Here is a 22181-nt window from a genome sequence, read left to right on the forward strand (position 1 = left end):
CTGGTCCGTTCTGAATATTGCTTAGGATCTCCATTGCCTTCAACTCTTGACAAGTTTTTGAGGTTTCCTGTAAAAAAATTATTGGTTTTTGCCTTAAAATAGAAGGCAACTCAGTGAGATTTACAGATATATCTTAGAAAACCACTACAAGTTTAGAACTATCTTCTTCTTATGCTAGTTAGCCATAAAGCACCATTTGCAACTTCGAGCTTCCAACATAGCATTTTTTTGCTATGCCGTTAAAAAGAAATGAGTAATAAATCAAAAGGGCTTCTTTAAATTTGGGATTTAAGATTGTTGACGGTGAGAACTCGTCAACTAAGTTAAGTTAGAAAAATTGCAACGTAGAGATTATCAAAAGAAAAACTTTAGAAATCTAAGTAGGAACTCCAAAAATAATTGCAGAAGTAAAATGGTGAAATCAGTTTGTATTGATTATGGTGCAATGCTATAGTAATTTTTCTAACCCCTTTCCATGTGGAATTGGGGTTCATTATATAGTGGGCTCTAATGACCCTGGATATACTGTGGTCCAGGGGACCAGGTGGTACACAAGTACACTGTCAGGAGAGTGGTTTCAGAGATGGTGGTGTTGGTACTAGTACATGGCCAGGTACCATGAGGATGTCTCCACTACTCGACCGTACGAATGTCAGAGGAGTGGTGCAGGTGGTAGTGGTGTCGACTCTGACATCTAGCCATAGACACATATGCCATGCCCCCTCTCCTGGCGTTCCCACTACTTGTCTGGCAGAGGTACTATGTTCGTACTCTGTCTCCTTTAGGTTTGCAGGTACATTCCATATTCATGCGTGTACCCTACAACTTGCGAGTATTCTCACCTCCTGAAGGTGTGCGAGACGGTCCCGGGGGCTCGAGACGACGTGGCTTCGCCAAATGCTTGGGTGTGCGAGTCGAGATGCCTCCCTCGCGAGGCCCTTGGTGGTGCAGCTCACGTGACACTCGTGCGGCTCCTAAGGACACGCGTCTCACAAGGCCATGGGCACGAGGCCGTGGAGCACGAGGCCATGGGCGCGAGGCCATGGGACGCGAGGCACAAGGCCATGGGCGCGGGGCCATGGGGCGCGAGGCCATGGGCACGGGGCCATGGGGCGTGAGGCCATGGGCGCACGAGGCCATTGGGCGTGTGGGCGTGGGGCGCGAGGCCGCGGGCGCAGGGCCATGGGGCGCGAGGCCATGGGGGCGAGGCCATGGGGCGCGGGGCCGTGGGGCGCGGGGACATGGGGTGCGAGGCCATGGGCGCGAAGGCATGTAATTAGGCATTTATGGGAGCTTATCACGCGCTCTTGGCCTTTCTATGACTGTTGAATTTTGAGCAGCCACACTTGCCCCCAAGTCTAGGAGAGGACCTTTAGGTGCTTTGGTAGACTCTTTTTTTAATTCTTATAAATAGGCCCCATGCCAAGTCTATTAGTCACACTCAACCTTCTTAGCTTAGTGGTATTTAGTCTTTTTCTCCTTTCAAGAGGTAAGGGGTTCAATCCCCCACAACCTTACTTTTATTATAGCTTCCTTTATATATATATATATATATTGTTGACGCGGTTCTTCGCCAACAGGTAATTAAAAGAAGAAGAGAAAGAGATTAGTGCTAATAATGAACCGTACCAGATATATGATCTTAGAGAATGAAAGAGGTGACTCAAGGCACGTTTTTCAAGTGGTTCAAAGGTTAAAATCCTTCTACTCCACTAGTCAATATTATTGATATATATTGGGCATTTGATTACCGAGTATTTCTTACAATTGAGAGTCCAACCTCTATTTACTCCTAGGGTCTCCATATTTATAGGAGAAGGCACCTGGGAGTTGGTAAGAAGGTCATCTCGTGGCCCTCTTACCTATCGTATCAACTCTGTGACATTCATGATTAATTCCTAAACCTGACACATAAGTGTGGTCAAATCAATAGGTAAGGAGATAATGGGCCGCACGGCCCAACCCAGTCGTGGGTGTCTGAATACGCACGTTCCTGCTGCGTGTTCGAGAAGTCAGGGGGATATCAGACACGTGATGTCTGATATATGCACGTTTACCTTGCGTGTGTATACTTTACAAAGGGTCATAGCCTCCATATCTAGCTCGTACCACGAGCTGCATACTTGACTCGACCTTCGGCCTTTAGAGTCCTTCCCCCAGTCGGGCAATCTTGGCGAACCCTTGGGGTCTTCCCGAGCTAAGGAGGTACGACCACGAGACAGAAGCTCCGGTATTGGGGTTGTTCATGAGGTAATCATGGTTAGGCCGCAGCTCGGCTTGCTAATCAGCCCGTGGGAAATCCAGGGCGTACATATATATATTTGGACTAATTTTTGGTGTGTTTATGTCCCTTCATATATTTGAAGGCTAACACATCTTTATAGTTTATTTTTGCAGACGCGTATTTTCAACCACTTGCCTCTATCTGACCGTGACGACGCTTTTGGCCCTCGACCTCCTTTTGACCATGACAGCGCTCCATTTTACCTGCTTGAGGTATATTTTCTTTTTCCCTCATGTTCATTGGGTCCAAATTAGCATTACTCAGGTTGGGGTACTTTGGCCTGAGCTTGCCGCGAGTTAACCCAGTTGCATGCCCCCTTGTTTATACCCTGTAGTGGATCATTTAGGGTGTTTGCATCTAGAGGTTTTAAGCCCATTCTTTTGTATTTTGTAGCAATTCTCTCATTTATACGTGAACCTCTTTTTGCTTTCGGGACAAGGTCTCATGGCCAGTGACGGTCCGTTCGGCATACTTCCAGGGGTTGAGTTTGTTGACTTGTCTTTAGACTCAGAGTCCCATGAGGAAAACCCTCACCAAGACTATGACTCCTTAAGGCAGGCCCGTATCCGTCATCTTGAGCACATGGCTGAAATTAGGCATAAAATTTGGGTGATGGAGAGTGAAATTGACTCGGTGTTGAGAGGAGACAGAGCACCTTTCCCCCCTGACCATGTAGCGAGCCTTAGGGTGACCCTTTTAGATTTGCAAAGGGAGTTGGAGTTTATGGAGGGACACCTTCCGCCTGAGCCCTCCAGCCCATCCTCGCCTGATGACTGTCATGGGGCCACTTCTGCTTCTCTTCAGCCCTTAATTTCGATCTTCCCTAGCTTAGCGCTTCCGCAGCCGGTGCCCCGGTGGAAGACTCTTGCTAGGAAGAGAAAATGGAGGGTCAAGTGTTCTGTCTCTTCCTCACCTTTTTCTTTTGGTTTTGCAGATATGCCAAGGGCACGACGACAGGTATCCATCAATGAACCGGACGATGCTCCTTTAATGGCATCCCAACTGGTGTCACATGTGTCAGAAAATAAACTGAGGGAAATTGTGAAGCACTACCGCGTTCCTCCGGAGTACGCTTTATACACTCCTTTGGAGACATGCCGAGCTAACTGCCCTAGTACCGGCTTCGCGGCCCTTAGTGAGCACATCCTGAAGGCGGGTGGTACCATCCCGTTACACCCGTTCTTCATTGCGGTCCTCAATTACTTTGATCTTGCTCCACTTCAGCTGGCACCCAATAGTTGGCTGACCTTGAGCTGCCTTTTTATTGCGTTTACGGAACTGGTGAAACGTGTTCCTACGACGCTAGAGGTGCATTTCCTCTACAATCTCATGCCCTCTCCCAAGTCCAAGGGCTTCTATTACCTACAAAAAGACAATAACGAGGTCCCTTTGATAGAGGGCTTAGTGTCCAACCCGGGGTCCTGGAAACAAGACTTTTTCTTCGTGAAAGGCCCCCTCTTTGTTCGCGAGCACTTCCGTGCCACTCCCAGTAAGTACCCTAAGCCACATTTTCTCTCTTCTTCTTTTTTGTAACTTATTGTTTCATGACTTATGTTTGTGTCGACCATGGCGTGGATTATGCAAAGCAATTCGCCGATCCCACAGTTGTTGGGTCGGAAGCGAAAGCTGTGAAGAAGTTTATCAACGCTGACCCCGCTATGAAAAAGACTGCATACCTATTCACCGTGGAAAATCTGAACCTCTACAAACTGTCCCCAGTCTTAGATCCCAGGTTGCTGTGGACCATCCCTGGGTCCAAGAAGATGAAGGCGGTATCGGCCGAGACTTGCCCAGATGAAGGTGAGGCTGAGGATGTGCCGGAGGAAGCCTCCCTTGAACGCGGGGGACCTCACCAGCTGTCCTCGTCTCCTAGGGGATGCCCTCCTTTTGTCTCTTTTGACCCGGACATAGCCTCCCAATCCCATGACCAGCATGCCATTCCGGGGCCTTTTGTTTGCCCCGACCCCGAGGACTATGATGCTTTCACTCAGGCTCCCCTCGACCCTGGTCCATCGGGGGCTTACTTTGTCAATCTTCCAGCACCCCCTTCTGATTTACCAGGGCCTCACTTTTCCAATTTTCCTGCGCCCCTCCCGTTTCGGCGAGCGGGTCGTCTGTCCTCACCCAGCCAGGTGCCCTTGGCCTGGATGGGGCGCCCTGGGTGAATCGTATGGCGGCCTCTTACGGGCGGCGGTACGTCCAAATCGCCTTAGACCTCCCCGAATCTGACTGTAACGGTCTTGGGAGTTTTGCTCTGTCGGACCTTGGGGAAACTCTAAGGCGCACCACTGCTTGGGTTAGTTCATGCATCTTGTGTCGGCCCTATTATATATAGATGTACATACATTTTTTTTTATGTTACTTATTATTGCTGTTGTTAACTTTCTTGTGCAGGCCTATACTGTGGCTCAGCGGTTTGCCGACTCAGCTAACAATCTCTCCTCATCGAGTACTGAGAGGGACCGTCTCACGGCCCGGGTCCAGGAGCTCGAGAAAGAGCTTGAGGAAACCCAGACTAAGCTAAAAAGGGTTTGGACCAAACTTTCTGTCTCGTCAAAAAGGAAGCAGAAGGCGGTTGCCAAAGCCACGATGCTGCAGGACAAAGTTACCAGCCTAGAGGGCGAACTCCAGGGGACCAAGGCTATTGCGGCTGGGTCGCAGGAGAGAGTCACTTCTTTAGAGGCCGAACTCGAGGTTGCTAGGGCCGATGTAGCCGCGTCGCAGGAGAGAATCGCTTTCTTAGAGGCGGATAGGACAGCTATTGAGTATAGGTCCATAGACCGCGCCCTTTACGGTGTGTGGAGGAAGGATCTCAACTTTGATTTTTCTTCTTTTGGCGAGCACGCCGTTGCTTGAGCCGTCGTGTGGAGCGCCCGTGGCAGGAGACCCTAAGGTCGTATAAGAGAACTCATCAATTAATTTCGTTTTCGATTCCTACAACAATAACAATAATAATAATAGATTTTCATAGACTTACGAAAGAAAGTTGATTCGAAAGTCAAATTGAGCATATAAAGAGAAGTAAAGCTAGATTCTTTCATACTTACATGATGATCAAGCTCCATACATTTTCGCCTTTTCTTGAGTTCGAGTGTGACAGTTGAGAGGGTTTTCTCACCAAAGAGAGGATTATAAAATGGCAATGGGTGTGAGTACAGTGACTTCTTAAACTTATCCTTTTGTAAAAGGAGTAGTGTGAGGTATTTATTTACTAGCCTCAGCATTATGCAATGATAAAAGAAAGAAATATTATTATTATTATTATTATTATTATTAGGGATGTCTACGGCATTTCTTGAAAATTATTTTGGACACTTTAAATTATTTGAAATTTCTTGAAAATTTGCAAGTTGTTCTAAATAAGTACAATATATACGGTCATAAAAAAAATTACGTTGTAAATACTTCCCAAACCAAAAACTAAAGAGGGGTGCACCCATATACTCCTTTTTGGGGAGTGCACCCGAGGTTTTCCCATTAATAACATGGACTTAAAAATTATGCAATGGTTAAAAAAATTAAGTAAAATACTTTATTTTTTTAATATTTACTGTAATATAATAAATTTGTTATAATATGATATGGTAGTTCTCCGGTGCACCCAAAAAGAGGCACATCGGTGCACTCCTCTACTTTTTGGCTTGGAAAGTATTTTCGGCGCAAATTTTTTTTATGGTAGTATATATTATAGTTATTTAGAACATTCTGCAAATTTTCGGGAAATTTCAAATAATTTTCAACGTAGAAAACAAAGCTCAAATAGTTTATCGCACGCATGACTATTTTTTATGCGCGTGGAATGTAACATGTTTTAACCTTATTTTCGGCATTGTAAATTATTCGAAATTTTCTAAAATTTGCAGAATGCTTTAAATAACTACAATGTACACGGTTATAAAAAAATAATTGGCTCAAAATACTTTCTGAATCAAAAACACCAAAGGAATGCACCGATGTGCCCTTTTTGGAGGGTACATTGGAAAATCCTCATATATGATATTCTTAAATGATCTTTTCACAAATTAGTATTGTTTTTTTAGTATAAATATTGAATTCATTCATTATGGAAAATTGTCAAACAATACACCAGATCATATCAAGGCCAAACACATTTTGTAATCCAAGCCACCATACCTTAGCTTGTTCCATAAACAAAGCAAATTTTGTTAGTGAATGGGTAATTACATTTGTGGCTCAAAGGAAGCATCATTGCCAGTGCTGAAGGAATGGGTAGCCTACTGTTAATGTCATTACAAACCCTTGCAAGAGGAACCCAAACAGAAGCCCTCACAATCATATTTTTCTGTAATTTTTTTAACAAATGAACAAGAGGAGAAGGGAATTAGTACTAATAATTATATTGATGAAGCACCATTGCACCATTGCAGAATATAAAATAATCTAAAAGTGATTCACTACCTAAGTATTGTGAACTTAATGAATTAGTAAGTCAAGATTTAATGAGAGCTTAAAGAACATGTAAAAAGAATCATACAAAGTAATTTTTACAAGGTTCATCACTACACAAAGTAATGATTAATCCTTAGGACCTAGTCCAGAGAAAGAAATCCACTAAGATCAAAAATGCAAGTTCTACAAAGTATCTCTCATTTTACATTAACAATAAGAAAATCTTCTATATTTGTCTCTCTTGCAAATTTCCTTAGATTGCACACTTCAAGTCTTCTCACTTGATTTTTCACATATCTGATCTTCTTTCAATACTTCATCTGAAGAACACTAGTATGTACCTTGAATGAACATTCTTCAAAGCTCAGAGTTCTTCAACCGGTCAAAACAACAAACCACAAAGAAACCAAAAATGCAAACCCTAGCAGAGCTAAGTTTCTCATAAAAACATCAATAATCATTCTACCAACCCGCAGAATCAAAACCACCCATATAGCTTCATAGACCTCACTAACAAAAAACCGTTAGGAATTTTTTCACAGCATAAAACCTCACAACAAAATAAAGTCAATTAATCATAACATAAATTTTAATACAAGCCACGTAAGCAACAAGAAGACGTTAGGACTACACCGAACATCCAGAAACAACAGACAAAACAACAGATGAATTATAATATTGCCAAAATCGTACGTAGATGTTTTTAGAAAAATTAGATAAAATACTTTTTAAGAAAAAAGAAAACGTATTATATAACTGTTATCTTCACAATTTAGGATAAAGATGTAATATATTTTTTTCTTTTATAAAAAATAGGGGTAAAATAGGTATTATGAAAGATTCATTAAAACAAGAAAATAGCTCCCGTATTTTTTTAGAAGTCCTATGAAAAAGCTGGTGAGTCACTGCTTCTCTTAAAAGCTCTTCTAAATTCAAAAAGCTCTTTCTATATTTCATTCAAACACACATAAAAATAATTTTAAGACTTCAAAAGCTCTTCCAAAGCCATGCCAAATAGGGCCAATCTCTATCTACCATAGTAACTGCCTTTGTTTACCTCCCATAACCTCAAAATCCAACAACTCTGCACAATGGTGTGGCACTCACCATTTCCACTTAAGCTCTCCAAGTAACTTAAACTTGTAGAGAAAACTGTAATTTACAGTGCATACAGAGGTGATCTATGGTCTATCAGCCTTTACATTTTGTTTGCACAATGCATGCCAACCTGAATGTAAGTTTAAGCATTTCAAAGCTGCCAACCAACCAAAGAAGAGCTTTTGATGGAACTAGGCCCTTCCATAAGATGTTTGTTAATGGTAGAACCTGAATATAATCAAGAAAAACATTTTAGAATTATCACCCATTCATGCCCTTCTATCTTTTATTATGCTGCAAAATGATCTGTTCTCCACTCTGGCCAATAATTCTATCAAACTTGGAACTTCCTTATCATTTAAATGTCTAATGAAATGAAATATACCACCCCCCATATCTTCATCTTCTTCCAAAAAAAAATTGGATTCACATGTTTGACATAGAAGAAAGTCTGCTAGAAAATCATTATATAGTGACAGTTTCCTATCCATATATATTGGCCTGCACACCACTTTCCAACAAACCAGTGTCTTGGCCACTTTTGCAACTACCAATTCCCAAAAACTGATTTTCCAAGGATTATCACACACACTATTGCTAAGGATTTATCCTTTAGAGCACTCCCAATGAATGCTCTTTCAAAATACCTCATCAAAACTCAATTTTTTCTATTTTACCTCGTACTTTTACATTATATCATACATTAGATTATCTATATTTTCTTTTACATCATTTAAATATTATTTATCAGTTAAAATAAAATAAAAAAGTAAAAAACAAAATAGTAATAATAAAAAATAACTAATGGGAGAGAGAAAGGGAAAAAAAATAAAAAAATATTTAATGAAGCTTTAAAAGATTAGCTATATTTGGTGAAAAAGTGAAAAATATATTGGTGTTAGAGATATGTATTCAAAGATTGAGCTCGAGTGTGTATACGATTTCCATTCATATACACTAATGAGTAGGGATGCACATTTTCCGCATGGGGACGGGCCTTGCGGGGACCCACCCCTAATAGGGCGGGGAATCCCCGTCTAAATGGGGAATGGAACAGGGACGGGGATAACTTTCAATCCCCGAATATTAAATGGGGTGGGGACAGGGATAACACTCCTTGCCCCGACGGGTTAAAATAGAGCCCTAAACCCAATTTTGATCAATGTTTTCTCAACTAAAATCACAAATAATTTACCAAACTAACAATTCAAAACAAAAATAAAATCATTTTGCTTAAAAATTGTGTTGTTATATTCAATTTTTTCTTCATCAAAATTAAGTTTAGGGTTCTATTTTAACTATTTTACAAATATAGGGTCCAAAAAGTAATTTTTCAAAACACAGGGTCCAAAAAAGTATAAACCCTTTTTTAAATAATAAATACTGTGCAATATTTTTATTTACATATAATTTACAATTTACAATTTTTATTTTTAAATTTTAATTTAAAATTTATTTTTTAAATAAATGGATTCCCCATGTGGATTTCCCGCCCCAATAGGGGATTCCCTACCCTGTCCCTGAAGGAGAATAAATGAGGATAGGGCGAGTACGGGGACGGAGGGAGCACTCTCCGCCAATTCCCCGCCCCGTATGCATCACTACTGATGAGCAAAAGACTCATTGTTGCAGTTAAGAAAGATCATATAAGTTAATACAATCCCACATCTAAAGTTAAAATATTTCATCCAACGTATAGCATTATAAAATGCCAATGGCAAACCTACATATTTTCTAAGGGTAAGGATTAAGTAACTCATTAATACTATTACATTAACATAAGTAATGAGAGTATTTAGATTGGATTGAATCACATTTAGTAATACATAATACTTTTGATTTAAACACTCTATATAGATATCAACTTCATTGGCAGCATCTGCATCCACCATGCAATAGGAAACAATAACATTGTTTTAGGTAGTCCCCATTTCAGTGTGGGATTCTGAATCAAATTCCAATTGTTAGTAACCAAATCTCATGCTTTGAGAACATAATGACCAGCTTCTTTATCCTAAAACAACTGCAACAGACGTACTAGCCGACCTCGAACCATCCCAAAATGCACACTAGAATCGCCATTCTGATTCAAAGTCATGTCAAACTCCACAGGCATGGCAACCAAAGAACATGTCGTCGAACTGGTGTCGAATGCAACTATTCATTCGAAAGAGAATTTCCCATATTGCTAGTATATGATTCTATTGCATCCAATAGGTGTGAGATGCCAAATGAATACCTTGACTGAAAAATGGAATTTGAAACAAAATCAGAACAAAATATGGATGCACGACACTCACCCTTAGATGATGAATAGGAATATGGTTTATTATCCAATACAAATTCACATCTATATGTAATGCTTTCGACGCAACATATATAGTCGACGTATAGAAGTTTGGGACAATGAGGAAGTTCAACGACTTGTTTGGTTACTGAGTCAACGAGGAAAAAACAAATCGCATTTGTTGAACCAGTAAAAAACATATATGTAATAATTTAAATTAAAAAATAATAAAAAAATATTTCTTAATTAAAAAAGCTCCATATCCTTTTAATAAATTAACGTTTGAAATATTTAAAAAAAGCACTAATTTTTTTAAAATAAATTAAGAATTGATATATAAGTGTAGTTCTTATTTTCTCCACTAATTTTCCATAAATTAAAATTTACTTAACCACTTCATATTAACATTCACACTTGTATTTTGGCGCCAAAATTGTATTTTGGTATTTTATTAAAATATACAAAATAGACCAACATAATAATAGAAATACTAAAAACACCTGATACGAATAACATATGATTATCATAGAAAAATATATTTGTGTGAAACATATTTTTCTATACATACTTTTTAAATAATCCAACAGCAAAGATTATAGATGAATCAAACTGTTTTCGTTTAGTTGTTTCAGAGGTGGGTCAACGAAACTCCTGAGTACCTTGTTACTTGTTTAGTATCCTTCTCCTCAGCCAGAGTATCCCATCCATAAAGTTGACAAAGATGAACTACCTACAATGGAAAACTAAGATAATGTCATTCAGTCAATCGGGCTGCCGTCCAATGGGTGGCTTCCAGGGTTGTTTTTGGCTGAGTCCTTGGCAACTTGAAGACCAGTGAAACACTGTAGCAGCAGAGAAAGCAAAGCATATTGCAGCTGGCTGGCTGACACCACCATCGCAACCGAGAAAGTAGAGCTTGTTGCGGCTGGCTAACAGCATTCTTTAGCCCGAGCTGGCTGGCTGGCAAGGTAGAGGCTACCGTAATCGGGTCTCTCGCTAGAGAAGACAGACAATGTGGGTGATATCTTGAGCTGGCCTTCCCCATGCCTTGATGCAGGCAAGGCTGGTTTCCATGGCCATCTTCAAGACTGTCGGGTTGGCAATCTCAAGCCTTTGTGTGATTGTTGGAGAGTCTTCAGTTGCTAATGCAGGGTATTTTTCTAGGTGTGTAGCTTGTGTTCACAGTTGTAGTTTTGCCTAGGAAAGAGAGAAGAAAAATATGCATGTTTAGTCTTGGAGTCACTGCTACCTTAAAAAAGAAAAAAAAGTAAACATTTTGATTTTAATTTTTCTTTCTCTAGAAGGGAAAAAAGTTTCAGGCAAAATGTGTCAATGTGACAAGAAAGACATGACAATTTGTATAAAAGAAAAAGAAACAAAAAAGAATTACACTAAGTATGGTGGGATAATAAAACTTTCCTTGATAATAAATTTACATGACAAAAGAACATTACAAGCTAATCAATTTGTTTTTTTTAATAAAAAAAATAGTACTAAACTTACACAGAAGCTTTAGTTGTTTTCCCATGGTGTTGGTGTAGGAATGCACCTAGTCCGTTCTGGATATTGCTTAGGAGCTCCATTGCCTTCAACTCTTGACATGTATGGAGGTTCCCTGTAAAAGTTAATGCTTTGCTTTAAGATTGAAGGCAACACAGTGAGGTTTTCATATACAAGACTGGTAATATAAATGGCTGATTCTTGGAGAAGAGTTGGTTTGAAAGAAAGACCTTGATGTAAAGACAGAATTTGATTATTTATCTGTGTATGGTATTTTTTTTTTGGTTCTAGATTTACAAATATATTTTAGAAAACCATTATAAGTTTAGAACAAATATACATTTTTTTGCCATGCAATTGAAAAAAAAAAGAGTAAAAAATAAAAGAAGCCTTCAATTAAATTTGTGATTTAAGATGATGATGACACCATAAAAGAAGCAAACAGTAATGACAAGAAGCCATTGCATTTTCAATGGGGTGAAAAAGAAAGGAGAAATTGTATGCTTTTACTTTAAAACAACTTACATTTGAGGCCTTAAATTTGCAGGGAAATTTTTTGGAGCAGAGATATGCCGAGACTCTTCTACCTTGTCATCCTTTTCGAAACAAAGACGGCTTCAGCCGATTGTCCTGCTACCTCCAAAGCAGATTTCAAATCCTCTAAGCAAGTCAACTGCTGCTGATGAACTCCTTTCTCCACCAATTCATAGTATAAACTAAAGGCTTCCTTAGCCCTTTTCACCTTACTCAGGCCACTAAGAACTATATTAAATAATTTAATATCAACACAATGATCCTTCTGCAAACTAAATTTCAATAATTTGCAAGCCTCTAACAGCTTACTTTTCTGGCAAAGGAAACCAACCAACTCCTCCATTTTAACAGAGTAATCATTTTCATAAAGCAACTTCAAAAGCTCAAATGCTTTATCTCCTTGTCCACTACCAAAAAGCAGCGATATAAGATCTGTTGAAAGAGTGATATTTTGTCTAATTTTCCTCTCCAACATTAACGTAACAAAACTAGCAGAATCCCGAGCAAATCCGTTTTCAATAAGCTCTGAAAGTATAGCATGAAAAACAGATGTTCTAGGGAAATGGGAGCTCTTCAGCATCTTTTCTAGAGTAAGCTTTGCAAGAAGAGGTTTATCATTCTGTAAGAGACCATTAATTAAAGATTCATAGATCTCAGCGTCAGGCACAAAATCTCTTCTTAACATCAAGACTAAGATTTCATATCCAGCTTCAAAAGTACCTTCCTTACAATGCCCCATGATCAAAATCTTATATGATGTAGGGTCTTGAGTTCCTCTTCTCATCAACTGCCTAAAAACTCCCTCAGCCTTTATAGTTTTACCATTTTTACATAAATGCTCAAACATGAGGTTATAGGCAGCAGCAAGAGGCCTACAACCAGCATCATCCAACAAGATTTCCTTCTCTGATAACTCATCAAACAATTCTTCTGCTCTATCATAGTCCCCTTGTTGACATAAACTGCGTATCAAAACACTGTAAGTAGCTGAATCTTGCAGAACCTGTAACTCCGACATCTTTGCAAAAACCTTCATAGCTTCATCCAAATTTCCCACTTGGCAATGCTTGTGCATCAATGTGTTGAATGTACATGTATCAGGAACAAACTCTCCATCTCTCGTTGTTCTTTCCAAAATCTCTTTTATCTTATCAAGCCTTTGTGCTTCACCGAGGCCCTTAATTAGAGTATTGTATGTAATTCTATTCGGTTTTAACCCTCCACTAGTCATCTCCTCCAAAACAAGCAAGGCCTCATCAATCTCTTGTTTCATACAATACCCCCTAATCAAGGTTGTATAAGTAACAACATTTGGATTTAAAGCCAAACTCTTGTTACTCATACCCTTCACCACATTTCGTGCAATATCTACTTTCCCAGCTCTACACAATCCATCAACCAATGTATTGTAAGTAATAACATCCGGTTCACATTGAAATCGAGCCATGTCCTTGAAAAAACGGAAACCTTCATCAACCATGGAGTTCATACAGAACCCCTTAATCAAAATATTAAAAGTAAACGTATCAGGTGTAACTCCATAGGTGCTAAGCATTTCATCATACAGATTTTTGGCCATATTAGTCCGACCACGTTTAAGCAAAATCGAAAAGAGGTTGTTGAAACTAATAGTAGAAGGGGAAATACCAAGTGATTTCTTAGTGGTGAACAGCTTTATCGACTCTTGAAACAACCCAGCTCGGCCATAGTTCCTAATCAAGCTATTGAAGAAACGATCCTCAAGCTTTACCAACCCATTAGACTTTTTCTCAATCGAAAGCAAAAAATTCCGCGCCGCATTCAAATTTCGAGTACTACCCAAAATTTCTAACATCACAAAGTATGAATGGTCAGTATGAGAGAAACCCATTAGCTGAACCCACTTGAAGAACTGAAGAGCTTTAGATGGGTTCTTAACAAGGTTGAGAATTTGGATAACAGTGGTCTTGGAAAAAGAGGGAGAGAGTGTAGAGAGAGAAGACTCGAGCTCAGTTGACCATGGGTTAGAGTTTATGAGTCTTGACATTGCTCTAGCTTTTCCCTTCTTGGAGGATGATCTGGGTTTATCTATATTTCGATCATGTTCTTCATTTTCGCAAGGGTTTATTGTTTCTGAACAAGAATAATACCTGAGTTTCGAGAACAGTCAGAGTAAATATTGTTTCATAACGTAAAAACAAAGAAGTAAAGAAAGTTCAAAACCATTATACCTAAGAGCTAAAGCACAAGCAGACTTCGAAATGGGAGTGAAGAGCTGCTTTCCTGAAACCGCCATTGTTATACTCCGAGTGATGCATTTGGGTGCCATGAGAGACAGTCCAGAGCGTAGCTGGGATTGAAAGAAGAGAACGAAAGAAATATGAAATCGTGTCTAGGAAATTTCCATTTGTTATTTTTACGGGCTGGGTTGGGCCATAAATACCCCGGCCTGCGGCTGGTACTCTGTCTGCCCATCTACTGGGCTTGGGCCCAATTTGGTCGGAAGCAAACCAGGATACCTTGATATGGGCTCTCCAAAAAAGTGAAGGTTAAATTAGTTTATATTAAAAAAGTAGTGGGTATACTGAATAAGTAAATAAAACTTGAATATTTGTTAGAGAAATTATAGGAAATGACCCAAAATAAAGTCATCAAGAAGCTAATGTCTTCATTTTTTAAATTGTAGATAAATGACTATTTTACATTTTTGATTACCTAAATTACCCTTTTTTATAATTTATTTATTTATTTAGGACTGTATGACTTTAATATAGTGGTATATGTATATTAATTTTGTTTAATTAGTTTTTATTTTAAAGTTATATTGATTTTTTAAGTTTTTTATAGGTTGTTGGTATATTATTTTCTAATTAGTGTATATATTTTTTGTGGTATGGTATATAATTTTTTTTTGTGATATTTAGTTTCTATTTTATTATACATAGTGGCAGTATATAATTTTGTATCATGGTATATACATTTTAATTGTAGTATATAACTTTGTTAGCATAGTATATACATTTTTGAGTAATAATTTTGTATGTTTTTATGGTATATTATTTTTCAACTCGATATATATACTTTGTGGTATGGTATATCATTCAACAACCCATAAAAAATGTATAAAAAAATCAAAATAACTTTGAAATAAAAACTAATTAAACATAACTAATATACATATATATATCATAATATTAAAAAATTTAGAATAAAATAGTAATTTGTTAAAGAGCATATTTGGTAATATGTGATATTAATGAGATGATTGGGCTATTTTAGTACAAAATTAAAAACATGGACATTTACTTACTTTCACACATCATTAAGGGTCATTTTGCACCTTGACCCTACCTTGATACAGGCTCTCCAAAAAAGTGATAGTTAAATTAGTTTATATTAAAAAAAGTAGTGGGTATACTAAATAAGTAAATAAAACTTGAATATTTGTTATTTAAGTTAATAAATATTATAATATAGATATATTAAAATATCAATAACAAATTAGTAATTATTTATAATATAAAGTGTCTGAGTATAAATTTTATTGGAATAATTACATAGATGAACATGATTTGACTTTTATTTATAAAAATAATATATAAATAATTATTTACACATATACATATATAGACTACCATGTATTAAGTTCTTTTTTTATATTTTCTTTTCTTTTCACTTTCTTCAAATCTATCTATTCTTCTTTTCACGCTTTTCTCCAAAACTTAATAACAAAATTCTGACGACCCCGCTGGTCATTCGGGCACAAAGGTAATATCATCGTGCACAAGGACGATGTATATATATGCGACCTGCTAGATCCCCACAATCGAAACTTCTTTTGAGGATCTAGGACTATAGTTCATTTTGCTCCTTAGGACGACTATTTTGTATTTTGTTTATACTATACTTGTTTATAAACTCTTTTCTAGGATCTGAAACTTTTAATGAAAAGTGTTACTCTTTTGGCCAAAAATTTTAGTACCTAACCTATTTATTAATTTTAATTACATATTTAAGTCCAAATGACTCGCCTATCGAGTGAATCACTATTTTAAATACACAGTGTAACTTTCACTTTAAACACACGTTTAAGCACTAGCTTCTCTACTCTATCCTTCTAAATACATCACAAAAATCCAACTTTTTCTATTTTACATCACTTTATATATCAACTTCTCTATATTTTTCCTTACATCATTTAAATATTATACTTTTAAATACTATTTATTTATTTAAATAAAAAAATACTAAATATTAATTAAAAATTATTTAAAGGACAAAAGTTATTTAAAAATTATTTAATAAAAAAAATTCTCTATTAAATCTAATGAGAGTGCTCAGGGGCATTTTATGTTGTAAATAAATCCTAGAGAAAGGAATATAAAGGGTACTTTAATTTAAAAATTAGGTACACACATTTTATGATATAAAACTTAAATAAATACTCTAAAGAGTAATAATATGTGCACCCAAATATTACACATAGTGACGTAACAGTATTTTTTAAAATAGTAAGTCCCAATTTTAATAAATATAATTAGATAAATCAGTCTGTCACGTCAATGTATATAATGTTTAGGTACATATTTTTAGGTGCACATATCATTACTCATGCCCGTAAAAGGGGCTTATTGCTTAACAAAAAGGTGAATTATTTGAGCCAAGACGAAATACTGCCGCCGAGACTACTAAAGAACTAGCCTAGCCTCCAAGTAGGGACGGTCCCAAGCACAAGCCAAAAGGGGCCTGACCCCTCACATTTTTCTCTTCTTTTTTTTTTTATTGATTTTTTTTAATTTCTTTTAAAAATATTGTTTTGCCCCGTCCCAATAGTTTTTTCTTCATTTTGGCCCCTCCCACCTTTTGGGGCTGGCTCCGTCCCTGCCTCCAGGCTTCTCGCCTCTGCACAAGTGCATTCACAAACTGTTGTCTCCAAAGAGCAAGAACATCATAATCTTCTAAAGCTGTCTCCTCTTGCAAAATTTTAATCGACGATTAAGCTGCATCGTCGAATTCAGGCACTAACACTACCACTAACACTACCAGGCTCATGGAATTTCATCATCCAGGAAGGAACAACTCATAACTGATGTTTTAGAAGATAGTCTCTTGATCTTATATCAGCCTGCGTTTAATTTCATATAAAAACAAAACTGGAAGTTAATAAAATTTTGCTAGCAACACCAAAGGTTCAAAATAGAAATATTGAGATTAACATGATTGAAAATCAGCTGATGGGAGGGGAAATGAACAGAATTTGTGAGTGCTATCATCAAACTATAATAAATACCAAAACAGAAGAGCCAAAAATAGCTAGTATTTCACCTGGCGGATAGGCTCTGGCACTCGATACTTGCAAGTCATTTTAACGATTTGGATGGCAGTGTCGAGTGATATACGGTGACCAATTGATATAAATATAGGCTTCAACCCGTCTCCTGTCGATCTTATTGCCTATCAAAACCAAAATTAAAAAGAAAATGGATCAGAAGAGGTTAACCATCACAGCACTATACAAAGATTTGACCATCATTAGCAAGCGAATAATCTCGAAGTTGATGTTGATTAAAATTCATCAAAATTAATAAGGGGTCTTCTTAGCTTGCTTAGTGAGGAAAGGAATAGTTAGAGTAGTTTGTTAATACGGTTATGTTAGTTACAGAGATGTTGTTCTAGTCTGTTAAGACTGTTTCTTCTGTTATTCTCCTAACTGATGTAACCTCCTTTTACTGTTGTATTACACTATATATACAAGCTCCTCTGACTACGCTCATTAACAAAGCTTTAGTCATTTTGTTCAATTACTTTCACCTAGAAACATAAACATAATGTATGAACAAAAAACCTGAAAACAACTCTCAAGTGACCACTTATCTTAAAACAATCCTAGATATCCAATAATAGTTCAATCTATAACAATCACCATCAAAATATTTCATATAGCAGTAATCTCGAGATCCCCTTAAAGAAGATTTTAGTAGTACTCAAAGAAAGAAAGATTCCTCGAAACTCTTACCACTCCCCATGTGCGTCCAGAGTGTCCTATCAAACTAGCAAAATCTCTGCCATTATTTTTGGTTGCATTAAGAAGTTCCTTCACTCCAGAAAGTGTAAGACCATCCACGTGATGAAGCTGATAATATGTACAAATGATACAATATGTCAAGGATTTAAGTTCTTAAACCATAAGCATTAAGAATCAATTAATTGTGTCACACAACAATGGTAGGTAGTAACATGATTCTCCATATTAGCAGAAAACCAATAGGTGCCCAGATATTGATAACTTTTTTAAATCAAAACAAGCAAAATCTGGATAAAAACAGAGAGAGAAAATTATAATACATATATATTTATGAAATGAATGCAACTTCAACAATTATATAGGGAGGTGTTAAAGGGTGATTGATAGAGTAAGAACTTGCATTCTTTCCCACGCCAATAGTAGGAATATTAGCCACAACGCCTAAATGACAAGCTAAGCCAAAACCTAATTAAGAGAGACAGAAAGATAGTGAATTAATATTCATTATTGAATTCAATGTTAGCTACAGAAATCATTCTTCAGATACTATCAACCAGCTCAAGTGAATTTAAAACTAATCCACCAGCTCAAACAAATCGAATCGAATCAAATAAGATGTTCAGCAGCATCTTCACTCAAATTAACTTACCTCGAGGATGTAATACTCCATTTCCATCTACCATTAGCAACTGCAGTAATAACAAACAAATAAGAAATCAAAGCCATAACAAAGCTGGTAAACTTATGCCTCTAATCTTTTACTTTTTCTTTTAGTATTTGGTACTTCCACTTCCTATGGTGAGATTTGCAACGAATAATAGTACGTCACTAATTCAAAATCAATATATATATATACATATTTATACTAATTTCTATTCTGAAATCTACCTGTGGGTAGAAAGGATTTGCTTTGTTTTTCATTTTTTCCAAAAGCTGGAGGAGCACTGGGGCCTAAAACAAATAGAAGAGCTAAATGCATCAAGCTATTAGTCAAAAATATCATTCACACAAGATCATCAAACATGTAATAATACCCAACAACTAATAGAAGACACAGAATGCAGAAGCATGATTAAAACCCAGATAAATTCATAAAAGAAAGTAAATTTGAAGTTTTCACAAAACCACAGCTACTGTTTTTGTTCAATGGAAACTAAGCTGACGCCACCAAAAGTACCAAAAATACATATCAAAATCTTTTTTTCTTTCTCTCTTTTCAATTTTCCTATCAACCAAACAGATCCCAAAAGTAATATATATATATACATATATATATAATGAAAATTGTAGCAAAGAGGACCTCTCTGAAAGCAAGGAAGCCAGGAACGTAAGGCACATGGAGGGTAACAACTGAGAAGTCTTGATAGACTACTTCAAGGCTATGGAGGTCTAAAACTACAAGGACACCACAAGCTACAGATGAATCCTTCTTAGAAAAGCTTATATCAACCCCACCCACATACTCCAAAACCTCCCCACCTTCTTCTTCTTCTTCCTCCTCCATGCTTAATCTTCTTCTGGGTCTGGACATGGGTATTTTCCAGGAGAAATCATCTTCTGCAGTTAGTTTGTTCTTAAGAGAATCCTGAGCTCTGAAAAATAAAATAAACAAAAATTCTGACGATGTGATGGTTGAAAAGTCCGGACAGGTGAATATGTGAAATGAGTATTAATATTATGAGCTCTGTTTTGCTTACTCTTTCCAATTTCCGTGTTCCTCCATTGAATAGGTCGGTGGTGATGGTCTTCCCCAGCTTCGGGTGCGTTATTCGTCGTCGGGTGGGTGTACGGTCTTCCACCGCCTCAACCTTTGACACCCTTAATATTGGGCTCCACTTCACTTTAAGCCAATCGGTAGGCTTACTATTTATCGATTACTATTTATCGAGCCGTAAACAGTTTTTGGTGCGATTTTTATTATTACTGTGTATATTGTAGTTATTTAGAGTATTTTATAAATTTTTAAAAAATTCTGAATAATTTACATTACCGAAAAATAGATTCAAATATGTTATTTTCTACGCGTATAAAAAAAATTAGTCACACGTACGATAACATATTTGAACCTAATTTTCGGTACTGTAAACTATTCGGAATTTTCTAAAAATTTGCAGGATGCTCTAAATAGCTATAATATACACAGTCATAAAAAAAAAATCGTGCAAAAAACTGTTCACGGGTTGAGAGCACTGAGAGCCCTACTAGTGTGGCTTAAAATGAAGCCCCTATAAGAGAATTCCCCAATATTGAGAAAATCCTGGGTTGAGTTTTCCCAAATACGCTATCCGCCCGTGTGAATTCGGATACTGAATTTTACGAGTGTGTTATATCAATTTTGATAAAAGAAAAATTCAAATATAATATTTCATTATCAACTATTTTATTCACTTTTCTAAACTCATTGTATCACAAACTAACTGATAATCGATCTTATAATTAAAAATATTTTGATCAAAATTAAATTTTAAGTACTATTTTTAGTATTTTGATTCGTTTTGTAAAACCAAAAATCTAAAGTGTCATTTAACAAAACACAAAAGCTGATTTCGTATTTAAGAAAAACACAATGACCAAAATAGTATTTTCCTTATATATTAACACACCCAATTATTATTTTTTTAATAGGCACCCAATTAGAGCTGGAAATATGGGTCGGGCTTTCTAGCACGGCACGAAATTGGCACGAGCACGACATGACACGAAAAAATATAGACTTGGGTCAGGCACGACACAAATTGAAAATTAGCACGGCACGACATGGGCCTAAGCACGACACGGCACGACAAGCCCGAATGCACGACATAAAAGCACGAACAAACTAACCTGAAAGCACGACACGATAAAAAACTCGATATTTTAACATTAATAATGATAATAAGTTTTTATTTGCCAATTATCTATAAATTAAAATGTTAATAAAAGTCTATTATTTTCTCAATGCTTATATTTTTGTAATTATATTAATTTATTTTAAGATTTGTGAGTTAAATTTTTTAGCATTTATTAGTATGTATTTAAATTCTAATAATTATCTTTGATATAATTTTGGGTAAAGTATTGTTAAAAAGTATATAAAAATATCTAAAACTATAATTTATACAAAGAAATGTATTTGGATTGGTGGTGAGCCCATTGATTCTTAAAGAAAAGATGGAGGGTTTAATTCCTCATTCACACATTTTTTGGTAATAATAAAAATAGGTCTAAAAGTGAGCTCAAATTTGGGCCCAAATAAGAAAAGTGGGCCGACCTGAATAAAGAAAGTGGGCCGGCACGACATGGGTCATGCTGGGCTTATTCTTTCAAATATGGGCTGGCCCGGCCCAACACGAATTGAAATATGGGTCCGACCAAGCCCAGCCCGAATCATTCGGAGGCACGAAAATGTGGGCCCGACCCAGGCCAACCCACATTTAGAGCTCTACACCCAATTGATTAACACACAATTTTTTTTATTAAAAATTAATATAAATATAAGAAACTTCTGTAATGCACATTTTACTTTTAGAAATAGCAGTATACTTTTTTCTATATTCTGTTTATGTATATGAATGATTTAGTGTAATTTTTTTTTGTGATTGTACAGACTTTTAAGAAATTTTAAATAATTTTTAATATTAAAAATTAGATTTTAATAGTTTGTTATATATGTAGAAAGTAATATATTTGAACTCTATATTTGACACTGTAAATTATTCAAAATTTGCTTAAAACTTATAAAATGTTCTAAATAACTATAATGTACACAATTATAGAAAAAATTAAACTGAAAATAAGAAAGGGTGCACCAAAAAAACATCCATAAAAAATAAAATAAATAAAATTATATATAAAAAAAACTCACCTCATAAAAAAATTAATAAATTACAACATATTTGATATTCATGTTTGTGGTAAAAATAATTAAAAATATATAAAAAATAAGTTTTTACATTTAACATTTATATTATACTTAATATTTAGTTAATGCGTTAAAAATGTGTGAAAATAATATAATTTTATTGTTATATAATTATTAAAGATATTATAAATTTATAATAAAAATATATTTAAAATTAAATAAA

At 36.3% G+C, this 22181-nt stretch overlaps 2 protein-coding genes across 4 annotated transcripts; both read right to left on the bottom strand.

Annotated features, from left to right (window-relative positions):
• Positions 1–10457: 10457 nt before the first annotated feature.
• LOC133789193 (pentatricopeptide repeat-containing protein At1g02060, chloroplastic) lies at positions 10458–14651 on the bottom strand. The gene is made up of 4 exons (XM_062226954.1): positions 14324–14651; positions 12105–14242; positions 11583–11694; positions 10458–11276 (listed from the first exon to the last, which is right to left on the bottom strand). Exons 1-2 carry the CDS (start codon positions 14419–14421, stop codon positions 12163–12165), a joined length of 2178 nt encoding a protein of 725 aa, XP_062082938.1. The 5' UTR covers positions 14422–14651; the 3' UTR covers positions 10458–11276; positions 11583–11694; positions 12105–12162.
• A 1816-nt stretch (positions 14652–16467) lies between these two features.
• On the bottom strand, positions 16468–19958 carry LOC133789194 (uncharacterized). 3 transcript variants are annotated; one of them, XM_062226955.1, is made up of 8 exons: positions 19815–19958; positions 19418–19709; positions 19006–19068; positions 18767–18806; positions 18518–18582; positions 18109–18225; positions 17418–17546; positions 16468–17217 (listed from the first exon to the last, which is right to left on the bottom strand). In XM_062226955.1, exons 1-8 carry the CDS (start codon positions 19838–19840, stop codon positions 17173–17175), a joined length of 777 nt encoding a protein of 258 aa, XP_062082939.1. In that variant the 5' UTR covers positions 19841–19958; the 3' UTR covers positions 16468–17172. The 3 variants fall into 3 exon arrangements, 2 of the variants coding, with proteins under 2 accessions (XP_062082939.1, XP_062082940.1); XM_062226956.1 differs by having other exon boundaries at positions 19418–19734; positions 19815–19946; XR_009873510.1 differs by lacking the exon at positions 16468–17217 and adding an exon at positions 17753–17903 and having other exon boundaries at positions 17417–17546.
• Between the last annotated feature and the right edge of the window lie 2223 nt (positions 19959–22181).

The sequence above is a fragment of the Humulus lupulus genome, chromosome 7, assembly GCF_963169125.1.
Source record: "Humulus lupulus chromosome 7, drHumLupu1.1, whole genome shotgun sequence".
Taxonomy (NCBI): Eukaryota; Viridiplantae; Streptophyta; class Magnoliopsida; order Rosales; family Cannabaceae; genus Humulus; species Humulus lupulus.